This window comes from Mirounga angustirostris, unplaced genomic scaffold (genome assembly GCF_029215605.1).
Source record: "Mirounga angustirostris isolate CCGP_5_RB_7025 unplaced genomic scaffold, mMirAng1.0.hap1 SCAF_11, whole genome shotgun sequence".
Classification (NCBI taxonomy): Eukaryota; Metazoa; Chordata; class Mammalia; order Carnivora; family Phocidae; genus Mirounga; species Mirounga angustirostris.
The window spans coordinates 100439080-100454117 of record NW_026991719.1 but is presented as its reverse complement, the minus strand read 5'-3'; the positions used below and the strand labels follow the sequence as shown (position 1 = coordinate 100454117).

Sequence of the window (15038 nt, the reverse complement as noted above, 5' to 3'; positions counted from 1 at the left end):
TTAAAGAAGTAGAAAAGCAAAAAAGTCAGAAATGACCATGTACTTCCATAAAGTTACACTGAGTGTGCCTGTCTCAACTGCCTTTCTTCCACTTCCTTTGCCTCTTCCACTCTGCCAGCCCTGAGACAACAAGACCAGCAACCATTCCTCTTCCTCCTCCTCTTCAGCCTTCTCAGTGTGAAGGCAATGAGAGTGAAGACCTTTATGATGATCCACTTTCATTTAATGAATAGTAAATAATCATCATGATAATACAGTTAATAAACTTGTCTGTTGTGTTTGTGTCTTTGTGTGAAAGTCTAACCCTATGGCAAGAACTATAGGAGATGTTTTTGTGTCCTTATCATCATGTAGGATATTGTGTGTAAGACTTGTATGGAAGTGGATAGCCTATCCTTACATAGGCATAAGGTGAATGATATTTAACAAAATTAATAATGTGTTTGTTTTCTTACTGTTTGATAACTTTGCTTTCGAAGATTTGTATTATTGTATAGTATGCCTTTCTTGTAATTGGACAAACTGCATTATCAGCCTATCACAGATAAATGGTTTTTTAAAAAAAGTAACAGTATTTCCAGTACTGTATTATGAATATGACTGTAATGCTATATGCCATAAAAATTTGATAATGATATCAGTTATACTAGGCTGCCATAAAGCAGTCATATTGTTGCTGCTTTGTTATCAATGCATGAATCATTATATCTATAAATAAATATGAATTTCTTTTTCATATTATCTCTTCATTTTTGATGTCTAGTGTTAGTGATGCATATAATATCTACAGTGTTTTGTATCATATATTGGTGTAGGTACTGACAGACTGTTCATCTTGTAAATAGACAATGTAAGCTTAACAGTATTGACAGAACTGTAAATGTATTTTCCTTATGGTTTTCTTAATATTTTCTTTAGCTTACTTTATTGTAAGAATATAGTATATAATACATATACAGAATATGTGTTAATCGGCTGTTTATGTTATTAGGCTTCTTTCTGGTCAGTAGTAGGCTATTAGTAGTTAAGGTTTTGGGGAGTCAGAAATTATACACAGATTTTCGACTGTGTAGGGGGTTGTTGCCCCTAATCTCTATGTTGTTCAAGGGTCAATTGTATATTAAATATTATCAGATCTCTTGAATCTGTCTTCTACTCTCTACTGCCACTAACTTCTTTTACTGGGAGTATTATTGTGCCTTTCTTCTTTCTTCTTTCTTCAAGATCCTTTGGTGACTAACCATTGCCTGCAGGTTATGTGTCAGCCTTTATGGCATGGTGATGTAAGACATCTTTCATGATCTGTCCCTCCCCATTTCCAACCTCTTTGCCTGCTAATTCTACCTCCAGCTGTGCTGAGCTCAGTTAAGTTTCCCTGAATGGCCTGTGGTCTCCTTTTTCTTTGCATCTATGTTTCATTTCTTCTGTTTGTACAGGATTTCCTTACCTCTTTTTCCTCTGTCCATCTGGTGACCTCATCATCCTTGGAGGGTGGGCTTCAATGTTAGCTCCTCACGAAGCCTTCTGTAACACATACTGCCAAGCACAATCTACTGTTCTTTGTTTATGCCACCGCTGTCCCATATGCATATGATGCTATCATACCACTTAGATACATTGCTATGATTATTTTTCTCTTATCTAATTAATCTTTGGAATAGTTTATACATTCACATGGCTTAAATTTCAATAAATATGAAGAGGTAGATAATAAAAAGTCTCTCATCTCATCCTCCATTCACTCAGGAGGTAAAAAAGGAAGCCATTATTTAGTTTGTTATTTATCCTTCAGAGATTTTTATGTATATATAGGTGAATACAAATATATTATTCTCCCCCCTTATACTATTATTAGCATATAATAAATACTGTTCTGTAACTTGCTGGATTTAAGAAAGTAAAATTTAAAAAATAGGTTAAGTCAGTCTCCCCAGCTAGACTAAGCTTGAGAGCAGGAGCTATTATTCATCCTTGTATTCTGAGTGCTTCACTCTTTGCCTGTTATAGAAGACATTAATATGAATGAATGAATGAATTAATAAAAATATATATCACAGAAGAATATGTGTAGAAATTTTAATGTACTTGGATTTTTGTTGTATTTGTTGTAACTATTTCACCAGGCTTGAACAACATGATTTTGGTATTGATTAAACGTTATATGTTGGGAATGGAGTGTATTAATTTATTACTTACAGAATTTCACAAGTTTTGATTACTGTTTAAAAAATGAATTTGCTGTAAGGCATTCAGTAATTCATTCAACAGATGGTCATTGATTGTGTTCCATTATGCCAGACACCATGGTAGCTTGAGGGTAAGACATAATCAAGAAAGTACTCCTTTTATTTATTTATTTGTTTGTTTGTTTTTTCCCTCCAGGGTGGAGGCAGAAAGGAATGGGATAAAAGGTATAGAGAGGAAGGATCTGCTTTGGCAAGTAGGAGGACCACCTGAAATAGTAGGGTCAGAAGTAGGGACAGGTGGTAGTAAGTTTGAAGGTGGAACAGAGTATAGCCCAAGTTTCAAACTTGATAGGTCTCTCTTTTCTGTGGGAGAAAAGGAAACTGGGCCTTGGAGAATGGGAAAGGGAAGCAGTTGATGATGAAATAATTTTGATTGATGGGTCAGTTTTGTCATAAGAAACTTCTTAAGATAATTATCAAGTTTGTTACTTCCAGAATGGTCCCATTCCTTGAACTATCAACTGAATTCATTATTTGCTTCATCGTATTGTATTTTCATTCTAGAAAGCTTTTAGTCATCAGCTTTTTTAAGTTTCTAGATTTATTATGTAATATCAGAAGAGTTTAAGATGCTGTGTAATAATTTTGAGCTGTAAGCATTTCATAGATCTAAATTTTCCAGAATGTTAGTAAAAGAATACTGAGCAGTGGAAGAATTAAAGAGGAAGGAAAGGAGTAGAATTGATTTTTTAAAAAATTGTTTACACGAAAACCAGAGAACTTTCCTTTATCAAGGAGTGCAGCATTAGCTATTATTCTTTTAGGGTAACTGAGACAGATGGTATGAGGTATTTGATTGCGTTACACTGAATTTGATGCCTACACTGATAAATGAGCGCTTCTAAATCTAAAATAATTATGATTTTCGGGACGCCTGGGTGGCTTAGTAGGTTAAGCTTCTGCCTTCGGCTCAGGTCATGATCCCAGGGTCCTGGGATTGAGTCCTGCATTGGGCTCCTTGCTCAGTGGGGAGCCTGCTTCTCTGCCTGCCGCTCCCCCTGCTTGTATGTGCGCTCTCTCTGACAAATAAATAAAATCTTTAAAAAAATAATTATGGTTTTCTTCAAAAGGAGTATTATGTACTTGTAGAGTACCTTAAGAGTTTTTGCTTATTAGACTATTAGTATAAAATGGAAATGTATATATTATAAATGTTAAGCATTAATTCAAAATCTTAATACCCTTTGGGAGAATGCCTAATCAAAATAACTTAAGGCCTATAGTAATGTATATGAAGAATGTGGTGGTTTTACATGGATCCATTTTGGATACTTGGGAAAGAATTGTTTTTTTTTGTTTGTTTTTTTATGATATAACAATGCTATCAACATTATAAGGGAAATGACTTAAGATGATCTCTGCCACCTTTTTCTCCCCTTGTAGGCGTCTAACCAAGGAAAATGTGAAGCCTTCTGGAAGACAAATTGGGAAGTTGAGCCACAGCAATCCAACCATTTTGTTTGATTATGTATGTTTTGAGGTTAATATTATTTTAAGGGATTTTTCTTTTTGTTGTCTTTAAATCAGCACAAGTGGAAATGGAATGATGAAGTTTTAAAAATGATAGTGTTAGGGGAAAAAATCTTTAGCAAATGAAACATTGTTACTCTAAAAACAGCATACAGTATATTTAACACATTGATCTCCTTTTTGGTCATATGTAACAATGCTACTGTTAAACAGTCTAACATTGTCTTATTTACCCCATGTTGGTTTATAAAAATATTAATAAAGAGATGCATTATTTATTGATTTTTGTTCTTAGAAACATTTGAGTAGCATTTCATTGTGATTCAGGCATAATACTTTTATATTTAGAAAGAGATTTTTAAAAGACATTTGGCATTTATCATTCCAGAAGTCAAGTTATATGTCCTGGAATTATTTTCTAATTGGAGAATGTAGCTTAAGAACATATTTCCTAAGAAATGATAGAATATAGTAGGTTTTATATAAATACAAAGTAGAAGGAAGCAACTTTAATTTTAAGCATTGTTTCTTTTGAAGAACAAAGAACGTATAGTCATTATTTAGCACAGAAGTTCCCTTTTGATGAGTTAATGCCATCTATTTTTTGTTGCTATCGTCCAGATCTTGTCGCAAATACAGAAGTATGATAACTTAATAACACCTGTAGTAGATTCATTGAAATACCTCACTTCATTGAATTATGATGTTTTGGCCTGTATCCTTTCAAGTGAAGTAATACATAGATTTCACATTTCATAGATCTTAATGGTGAACATTTATTTTCATTCTTTTTGTTTTTCTTTTTCATTCTAAGTTCCATTAGTAACCATATGAGGTTAATTCTGTTGGCTGATCTAAAGAAGGTTGGCCAGTCAAGAGTTTGTGTGTGTGTGTCTGCTTTGTGTATAGGGAGAGAACAATGTTAAGTTTACTAAACATGGTAATATAGGTGGAATCTGTCTCGCTTGCTGAAAGATGGAAAAGTTGGTACTACTGTGAGTATAATTTTCAATAATCTGTAGTAACTTGAAGCTGACAATTTTACTTTTTCCAAGATGCGGCATTTTGTTACTGTTTTAAGGGTCTTGGTTAGAGATGTAGTGACTTAAATTTTTTCCTTAATGTGCGAAAGATTGTATCATTGAAGCTTTAGCTAATCCAGAAAAGGAGAGAATGAAACATGATGACACAACCATCTCAAGCTGGCTTCAGAGTAAGTATTTTTCTTTTTCTTTTTTTTTTATTGTTATTTTTCTAAGGATGAAATTTCCATCTGTTGTAATTGCCATGTTAAGTATTCTATTGCTAATGCTAAGAGCCTGTTTGTCAAGAGGTCTTGAGAATACCTAGCCACTCAGCTTGCTCTCAGTGTGTCTAAGTTTTGGCTGTGTAAGGAGGTTCATGTAGTACTTACTCATTTTCCAACTCAAGAGTCTAGTATTGGCTGTGATAGAATTTGTGCAAGCATTACTGGGGAGATAAAAATTCCCTTCTATTATTTTAGAGGAATCAATCTTTTTTTTTTTTTTTTTTTTAAGATTTTATTTATTTGCGAGAGAGAGAATGAGAGACAGAGAGCATGAGAGGGAGGAGGGTCAGAGGGAGAAGCAGACTCCCTGCTGAGCAGGGAGCCCGATGCGGGACTCAATCCCGGGACTCCAGGATCGTGACCTGAGCCGGAGGCGGTCGCTTAACCAACTGAGCCACCCAGGCACCCTAGAGGAATCAGTCTTAAGGGAACTCTTCTCCTCTCTCTCCTTTCCATCCTGAGGTTTCATTCATCTTAAAAGAACAAAAACTTGGTTGTTAACGGAAACCCTAGCCTTGTTTTGTTCTAAATTTCTTGTGCTTTTGATTTCTAGCAGTGAGTTCCCTTTTCTTTCAACCTGTTGTGTCTGATAGCTGAATCTTGTGGTAGTTCCCCATTGCCCTTTAAAGTCTGAAATCTGCATTAAGTCATACAAGTAAGTTCTTTTGGGATCAGGTCCTTACTCGGTGTATTAGGCTCATCTTTTGCCCCTCCCCATATTCTGGGTTCCATTAATACTGAACTTGTACTTTCCATGGCCTTTTTGTACATGTTATTGCCTCTACTTGGAATACCCTTCCATGTCTACTCATTTCCTCCACCACATCTACTTATTGATTAGATTTCAGCTTAGAGGTCACTTTTCTTCAGAAAACTTTCCCTGTTAATGCTCCTACCCAAAAGTCGGAATTAGGTGCTCCTCTTATTATGTGGAACCTTTTATTCATCATAGTTATTTCAGCTTCCTTTTCTATATCCCTCACTAGACTGTAAGCTCCTTGAGGGCAGGACCTGTGTCTTGTCCATTATCCTTTAAGGTGCTCAGCAAATAATTGTTGAAAAGGTTATAGATCACTTGATTTTACTAGGATCTCCTCTTGACTGGGGTTTTCTCCCTACTCATGATGCGATAAGGACTATTGGTTAAAATTGGTCTCTTGTTTGCTTCTTGGTCTGTTTCCTTTCCTCTCCACAACTAGTAGCATGTTTCTAGATGACAGATTTTTGTGTGTGTAACTCAAACATTAGAGGGGCAGGTGTTCTGTTGATCATTCAGATTTACTGGGTGATCTGCAAGATTTTGTTGTAGCTTGGTTAATTGTTGTGGCCTAACAGGCTCTGGAGTCAGGCCGTATTCCTTTGAATCACTGCTCTACCTCATACCAACTATGTGACATGAACAAGTTGCATGATATATCTGTTCCAAATTTTCCTCATCGATAGGTTTTATACCAACCTGAGATGATTATTGCAAAAATTAAATGAGTTAATTAATGTAAAGTGCTTACTTAGTATAGTGCTTAGCGTATGTATGCTCAGTAAATATTAGCTATTATTAATTGTAAAACTCCATTCAGTGGCATCAGCAGTACAATTATTCCTACCTCATTTTGTTTTAGAAATTGAGTTAGTTGAGAAATGCCACCTAATACTGTGTTTTTTTTTTTGTTTTATGAACTGTTTTTTAAAAGCCCTATTTTTTTATTTCATTTAGGTCTGGCTAGTTTCTGTGGTGCAGTTTTTCGTAAATATCCAATTGATCTTGCTGGTCTTCTTCAATATGTGGCTAATCAGCTAAAGGCAGGCAAAAGGTATTCATAGCAAATTATATGTAAATGAAATTCAATAATTAGAATACTTCTGGTGGTATTGGGATATTGAGATTGCTATTTCTGAAAAAGTGTTTTGTAGGCTTAAGTAGAATAGTTGTTCACTTATATGGAATTCTTTAATTAAAAGAAATTGTAATTTCATACATAAACACTTTTTGCAGAAAGAAATGTAATATTTGGCTATATATGTAACTCGTTAAAAAGACATTTCATTTTGACTACCTGTTAGGCTCTTGAGTAAATGGTTTATATGGTATATTGTAAATCCTCTTATGACAAAATGCATTGCATTTTTGATTGTGCTGCTGGACAGTAATTGGCCTTTAAGCATATGGTAGGAACATATTTATTTTGAGGGTGTAAACAGTATTTTTAAAACACAATTTCTTTTGAATTTGAACTTCAGAGATACATACAGCTTACATACCTTTTGGACAGTGTTCTCTTTTCTTTATGAATACTGGGTTTTATTATTTTATTCTGGACCACTATCAGTGTTTAGAGTTTGAATTAGTATGTATATTAAACCTCATCAGCAGTAGACTGACTAGAATCAAAGAACTGGAAACTGTTCTTCAAAACTTTCTGGTAGAAAGCGAACAAAAATTTGTAAAGCTATTTGGTGTTCCACACAAGTATAACCTAAGTAATTTTTGACAGATTATTATTTTGGATTAGGGAAAACTTAAAAAAATAATTAGATTTAGGATTTTGTCAGCATATCACTTACACTATGTGCATCTTTCTACCATTCCTATACATTTTACTCTCCTGTGTCTATGGGCTAGGAGAATATAACATTATTTTTAAATCTATAACTCAGTTTTCTGTACTGTGAATATAATTTATAATTAAAAGATAGTTTAAAGAAAAATTAAAACATTTTATTGGTACTTGTTGCATACTAATTTGCATGAGGGCTCTCTTGTTTTCATAAACTACATTTAGGGAAGGCAAGACAAGTTGAGAGAGTAAGCACTTAATAAGAATCTTCAAAAACTGTGCCTTTTATTTGTTATTAACTTGTGTCTTGGGTATGTCTAGCTTTACCTTTGGAAAAACATCTGTATTTGTTTTGTAGGAAAGAAGGTTTCCACTTTATCGTTACTACTTAACTAATTAAAGAAGATCTTGAAAGTCATAAGTTGTTATTTTCATTGACAGTCCTAAACTTTGAGAATTAAAATGCATAACTATTGGCACAATAACAGATGTTTTTAAGGCTGTCATCTTAGGCTCATACACTTCCATTCCCTTCCTTTTTTTCTCTTTCCTCTCCCTTACTCCCTCCATCCCTTCCAAGTGTGTGTGATTGTTTAGAGAGATGGCTCTATACCATCAAATATATGTATTGGCCACCTTGTACTGGAGGATAAAAAAATGCTATGAAGAAGTGAAGGGGATTAAGAGTTCATTTAAACCATGATGAGCACTGAATAATGTATGGAATTGTTGAATCACTATATTTTACATGACCAGAACTAATATAAACTGTGTTAATTATACTTGAATTAAAAAATAAATAAAAAACATTTTAAAAATGTTACGAAGGACTGTTGGGTAAACTGATAAAAATGAAATATGAACTATAAAGTATTATATCAGTGTTAGATTTACTAAAGTTGGTAACTATGCTGTGGTTATGTTAAGAGAATAGCTATATTCTTAGGAAATGCACTCTTAGGAAATACATTCTTTGGAATTTTAGGGGTAAAATGTGCCCTTAAAATGATGTTGCTTACTAAATAAGTTACTCCCAGATGGTTCAAAAAAACTGTGTGTGTGTGTGTGTGTGTGTGTGTGTGTAGAAAGGGAGGGAGAGAGAGAAAACAAATGATAAAGTGAACAGGACTAAGAATGTTAATAATAGGTGAAGTCGGGGTAAAGGGTATATGGGTATGCTTTGTACTATTTTTTATCTTTACATCCTATCTGTAAGTTTGAAATTATTCCCAAGGAAAAAGTTAAAATAAACATAAACCTATTACATGCCCCAAATATTTTTCAGTATAGTTCTAGGAATGCAATTTTTCCTTAAAAACCACTCCAGCCCCTTCCGCTCCATATTTATATACAAATAATTTAGGGATTCTCAGCATATTAATTATATATGTTGTCACTTTTATGTTTGAAGTTTCAACTACAGACTATTTTATTTTATCTAAATAGTTTTGACCTGCTTATATTGAAAGAAGTGGTACAAAAAATGGCAGGAATAGAAATTACAGAGGAAATGACGATGGAGCAACTAGAGGCCATGACTGGTGGAGAGCAACTAAAAGCTGAGGTGAGAGTTGCTAATTTTTTTAATCGATTTTTTAAGTTCCAGATATATGCATGCTCATACTAAAGAATCCAGACAACACATAAGTACATGAAGCCAAATGTCAAAGCCATATGTACCCTTCCCTCATGACTGCCCTCATCTCCCTTTCAAAAATTGATATACTAGTTGCTTTAACCCTTTCAAAAAGCTGAAACAAAGTATAAAAGACAGTGTCACATCTATAAGAGAAGTAAATATCAAGTCTTCTGTGGTCCTTGATATCCTAACTGGTGTAAATCTGAACATAGTTACTCTGTTGTTGAATCTGTTCCATACTGAATGAAGAATAATCCTTTATAAGGGACTGCAAGGTAGAAAATGGAAAATATGCAGAAGTTTAAAGACAATTGACAGTTATCTTTAAGCCAATGACTCTAACCAACAACAGTGTCACTAAAATAAATGTGTGAAGGAACGTAAAGGTTTTTTTTATCTTCAGGATTGTAACTGAGCCTTTTCTATGTCTTTTTCAAATCAGATAACATGTGTTAATGTACTGTACACTGGTTAAGTTTATGTCTTCTCTTGTGCAGGGTGGTTATTTTGGCCAGATCAGAAACACTAAAAAATCCTCCCAGAGATTAAAGGATGCGCTGTTGGATCATGATCTTGCTCTTCCTCTCTGTTTGCTTATGGCTCAGCAGAGGAATGGGGTAATCTTCCAAGAAGGTGGAGAGAAACATTTGAAACTTGTGGGAAAACTCTATGATCAGGCAAGTTAAAGTGGCTTTTGTGTTTATATGGATTTTTTTATCCTGATAATGGAAAATATAGAATGTGATAAAATTTTTAAGATGCCATTTTGCACATCATATGAGTGTGAAACAACTCTAATGTAAAATAGACATTCTGGAAATAGGGGCTGTTTCTGTGCAAATTATGGTATTTAAGAGAAGGCTGTAGGAGATGTAATAATATGTACAAGGTTTTGAGTTAAGTAGTTAACTTCAAGTTGTTTGCTCCCATATCTTTCCTGATCTCTGGAAATGTGGAATTTCAATCAGAACTAAGTAGATGTGATCTTTATAAAATATATCATAAATATTAAGCAGCAAAACCTGTGATTAGCCTACAGAATGTGTTTATCACCAACTATATTACAAGGGAAAAAAGATCACATATATTTTATAAATGAAGTTTTACTCTTTTAAGGGCAAGGAAATTCTGTATACATAAAATTGTTGTATGTGATGTAGGGTAAATATATCCTGTTACTAAAAGTGATGAACAGTGGCTTGGAACTTGAGACCTCGTTGACTATTAAAGCCTTAGATCAACTTTTCAGGGCCTTGGCATCTTTTTTGGTAATACGATTACATGATGATGTTTATAGATTGTCTCTAAAGTTCTTTTAAGTTGTAAAATTTGAATTCTTAAATGTTAATCAAAATACTGTTAAAATGACATTATAATTATTTTGGAAAATTTTTATGTTTCATAAAATGGTAGCACATTTGTGTTTTTTGTCTTATTTTTTTAAATTTAGTGTCATGATACCCTGGTACAGTTTGGTGGGTTTTTAGCATCTAATCTAAGCACAGAAGATTATATAAAGCGAGTGCCTTCAATTGATGTGCTCTGTAACGAATTTCATACACCCCATGATGCAGCATTTTTCCTGTCTAGGCCAATGTATGCACACCATATTTCGGTAAGTGTAAGTGTCTTTGCTGCCATTCAAGAATGATTCCAAATTATTTCTTAACTGTAAATGTATTTTAGTTTGACACAGATGCAGATTATGTCTCTTAGAGAGTTACTCTTTTGTTAATACTCATCTCTGAGCAGTGTACAATGAAAATGCTCCCTTTAAAAGTAAGTCTTACTAGTACTATACCCCCAGTTGTCCAGGTTGATGTCTTATGGGCCCTTTAAAACTATAGCACTCAAACAGTGTAGATGAGAGTCACCAGCGAAGCATCTTTGAAACTCAATCCCGTGTCCCCAGATTCTAATGGTAGTAACTTCAGTAGTACCTGGGAATTTCTGTTTTGTTTTTGTTTTTGTTTGTTTTTTAACAAGCGCTAGTTGATTCTGATGCAGGGAAATCTGGTAGGTGATTCTGCGAAACACTCCTATTGAATACAGAGTCCTCTTTCCTCAGTAACAATATCCCTGTCAGTTGACTTGCTATTCATACTGCCTTAAGAGAAATACAGACAGAAAGACCTAACCACCCCCAACCACTCTAAAAACTCTTGTAGGTTGTGTTATGTAACTTCTCGGAAAGGTATTCATAGTTCTTGTTTTATTTCTCTCCACCTAAATGAGACAACTAAAAAGAAAAGCACAAAAGCAAACCAGAGCCTTCCCAAGCAGGGCATCCCAGCAGTGACTGTAAGGATGGTTGGGGGAAGAGGAGGCTGCCTTCCCTCCTCTTCTCTGCCGCCTGGACTCCTGCCTGCAAAGCAATGACCTCTAATGTGAATTGACTCTTCCTTTTCCTTCAGACCATGGTCAGGCCTCTGTTTGGAAACTATAGTACTTCTCCATTCTGACTGGAGCCCCCCAGCACATTTCTCATCTTTGTGTAGGCTTGAATTCTGGCCCTTCTGCTTATTTGTTGTTGGTTTTAAGTCTGTACTGTGTAAGGAAGGCTTTCACTACAGATTTTGGGGGAAGACCTTGGTCCTTTCTCTTAAAGTAGGATCCCTTCTTTGTTCCCAGTAGGAACATAGGGTTGTGTAGCAGAGGTGTGGAAAAAAGACGCTGAGGGGCGCCTGGGTGGCTCAGTTGGTTAAGCGACTGCCTTCGGCTCAGGTCATGATCCTGGAGTCCCGGGATCGAGTCCCACATCAGGCTCCCTGCTCAGCAGGGAGTCTGCTTCTCCCTCTGACCCTCCCCCCTCTCATGTGCTCTCTCTCTCTCATTCTCTCTCTCAAATAAATAAATAAAATCTTTAAAAAAAAAAAAAGACGCTGAGAAATTTGGGGTCTAATTGATCATTTAATTGGCCATCAGCTGTTAGTGTTTACATATCAACTGCTACAGTGTCACACTTCCCTCTAACAAGTAACTGTTAATTGATTCAGTTATCACTTGATTAGCATTACACAGCAATACTGTGCTATATTCTCTAGAAGGGAAAAAAGGACAGGGGGTAGGATTAGCCTCTTTTTTCCTCCTTTAGAATCTTTCTGGAAAATCGTGTGCTCTCTTTGCGTAGTTATGTCTTGTGTTGTCACCCCACCCCACAGTAGATCAGTCTCAGCTATACAACAGGGGACCTGATTTCTTGAAGGACTGAGGTGGGAGAGTTGCTTCATCTCAGGAATTCTGACCTGCCCTGTGCTATATTGAGAAGTTAACACACTAATCAGCAATATTGAACCCTAGCAAGCAGGAACACCTGGTTGCCTGAGGTTGGCTGAACTTTTCCAGGTCAGAAATGGAGCAGGTCATTCATACCAAAAGCTACCTTTTCTGTAGCCTGTGTAAAATATTGTGTCTTTGTCATTTAAGAGATACAAAAATCTAAAAGAAATGTCATTTCCCGTCTCAGGGTTGCAGAGGAAAACAAAGAACTCTATAGAGGTGGCTGTACAGCCAAATCAGGGATAAGTCTGTTACCAATAGGCCACATAACACCCTCTGGAAAAGGAGTTCTTTGGCAACCTTGGTTGCACTGGATGGACACCCAAACTTCCTGGGGATCCTTGCTTTTGCTTCTTGGATGAGAGCCTTTCTTTTTTTTTTTTTTTTTTTTTAAAGATTCTATTTATTTATTTGACAGAGAGAGAGAAGAGCACAAGCAGAGGGAATGGCAGAGGGAGGGGGAGAAGCAGGCTCTGCACTGAGCAGGGAGCCTGATGCGGGACTCGATCCCAGGACTCTGGGATCATGACCTGAGCCAAAGGCAGACGCTTAACCATCTGAGCCACCCAGGCACCCGAGAGCCTCTCTTGAAGAGCCTTTGATGAGAGGGTATGAATATTGGAGGACTGCTAGGACCCTTCCATAAATTGATTACTAGTAGGCTCTCATGGGAATAATTCAGCCAACCAAACACTGTTCGGGTTATTGGGGCAACAAGAGCTTTTTGAACAGGAATTAGAAGTATAGCAGTAACTGTGGATATCAGTTCTATTTCATAGATTTAGTGCACTGGGTGACTTGAGATGTAGAGCTGTTATGCCTCTCCATTTGACTGAAGGTGTAAGCTTGAAAAAGGAGTTAAACTAACTTTAGACCAGGAACTATTCATCCTAGTTAAATATGAAGTATAGCTGTCTTTTCTGATCAAGCCTAATTTTTTTTTAACTAGATAGGGACTAGGTGGGTACCTAGCAATACAAGTGACAGATTCAGAACCCGAGGACTGGGGAGATGGGGGCTGTTGTACCACATCATTACCCTCTCATACCTATAAACCTAATTTTTAGTTCTAATTGTTGAGATCCACCTTGTAACACAGTTCTGAAAGAAAGGCTTTCCTCCACCCAGTTCATATTCTAGATCTTGCCCAAATCAGGTAGTTAAGCTATCCTATACAGGTAGTTTCGGCACTGCTTACCCTATGTTTTGTTAGAACCTTAGCAGATGTCATTCTTCCTCACAGAGATTGATACTCGTTACCATTAACAGGACCTGCCCTCAAAGTGTAAAAGTGCTTCCTTATCCTTGCTGTTATTCTCTCAGGTCTGTGATGTAATTGGGACTTCTCTCTCATAAGGAATATTGTTTGTAGTTTTGTCACCTGTGTGGTCTCAGTAATTATCAGCATGCTCTCTAAAATGGGGGTAACAGAAGGTAAATCCACTTACAGAAAAATTGTAAGAGTCTCAGATTGTAATTATAATAATTGTAAGATGCTGCTTGAGATACCCTCTGGAACAAAGTACTTGGTATATCTTCAGTCCAGTTAGCCTGGGGTATAGAGACACTTAGGAGGGAAGACAGCTGGAGTGTAAGGAGCCAAGACTCTTGCCTACCACAATGCAGAACTGGAAGTGGAACCTTTGACCTCTGACCTTCTAGTTCTGGGTTCCATGTTTAGCACAAACTGATGATTTAAATGCTTTTCTAACAAAAAGAAATGTTTTAATCTCCTCTTAGGTTCATCTTCAGGAATGATGCCTAACCCAAACAAAATTTTCATCCTAAAGAGACTGAAGGACATGAGACAATAGCAACAACACTTTGTATTATTTTCTTTTTTACATTTGGTATTATGCTCTGTGAACTAATATGTAGTTCCCTCCCATTGTACTAACAGATTCTTTTCCTCATACTCTTAAGAGTATGGCCTTCCTCTGACTCTCTTCCAAATTAGGATAAACCAGTCCAGTCTAAAAAAGCTGCAGTGTCAATTCCCACATGCTTTAAACTAATATACCATATCCATTCATAGAAAGTCTTACTTAGGGGCACCTGGGTGGCTCAGTTGGTTAAGCATCTGCCTTCAGTTCAGGTCATGATTCTAGCGTCCTGGAATTGAACCCTGTGTTGGACTCCCTGCTTGGTGGGGAATCTGTTTCTCCCTCTCCCTCTGCCCCTCCCACTGCCTTTGCTCTCTCTTGTGCATGCTCACTCCCTCTCTCTGAAATAAGTAAACAAAATCTTAAAAATAAAAAAAGTCTTATTTAGGTTTGCTTGGGACTTTGCCAGTTTTGGCACTATACTCTTATACATCCTGGGAATCCCCTCTCATTCACTGGCAAACCTGAACAGTTAGTCACCCTACTTAGCAGTCTTAAAGTAACTTTCTCATAGCCTTTCTTAATGTTGATCCAATTTCTTTCTTTTTTTTTTTTTGAAGATTTTATTTTTAAGTAATTTCTACACCTAAACTGGGGCTGGAGCTCACAACCCTGAGATCAAAAGTTGCACATTCCACCGACTGAGCCAGCCAGGCG

General features: G+C 36.2%; 1 protein-coding gene across 15 annotated transcripts in view; it reads left to right on the top strand.

Moving 5' to 3' along the window:
* THOC2 (THO complex subunit 2) overlaps positions 1 to 15038 on the top strand; it is a 119708-nt gene that overhangs the window by 79046 nt on the left and 25624 nt on the right. For 11 of the 15 annotated variants that reach the window (XM_064574536.1, XM_064574531.1, XM_045882024.3 and 8 more), the window contains exons 16-22: positions 3630 to 3726; positions 4338 to 4431; positions 4849 to 4929; positions 6740 to 6836; positions 9027 to 9144; positions 9717 to 9896; positions 10670 to 10834. In XM_064574536.1, the coding sequence (XP_064430606.1) occupies positions 3630 to 3726; positions 4338 to 4431; positions 4849 to 4929; positions 6740 to 6836; positions 9027 to 9144; positions 9717 to 9896; positions 10670 to 10834 (832 nt within the window). The remainder of the gene's footprint in view (positions 1 to 3629; positions 3727 to 4337; positions 4432 to 4848; positions 4930 to 6739; positions 6837 to 9026; positions 9145 to 9716; positions 9897 to 10669; positions 10835 to 15038) is intronic. The other 4 variants (XM_054509101.2, XM_054509100.2, XM_064574535.1 and 1 more) reach the window with 1 other exon arrangement.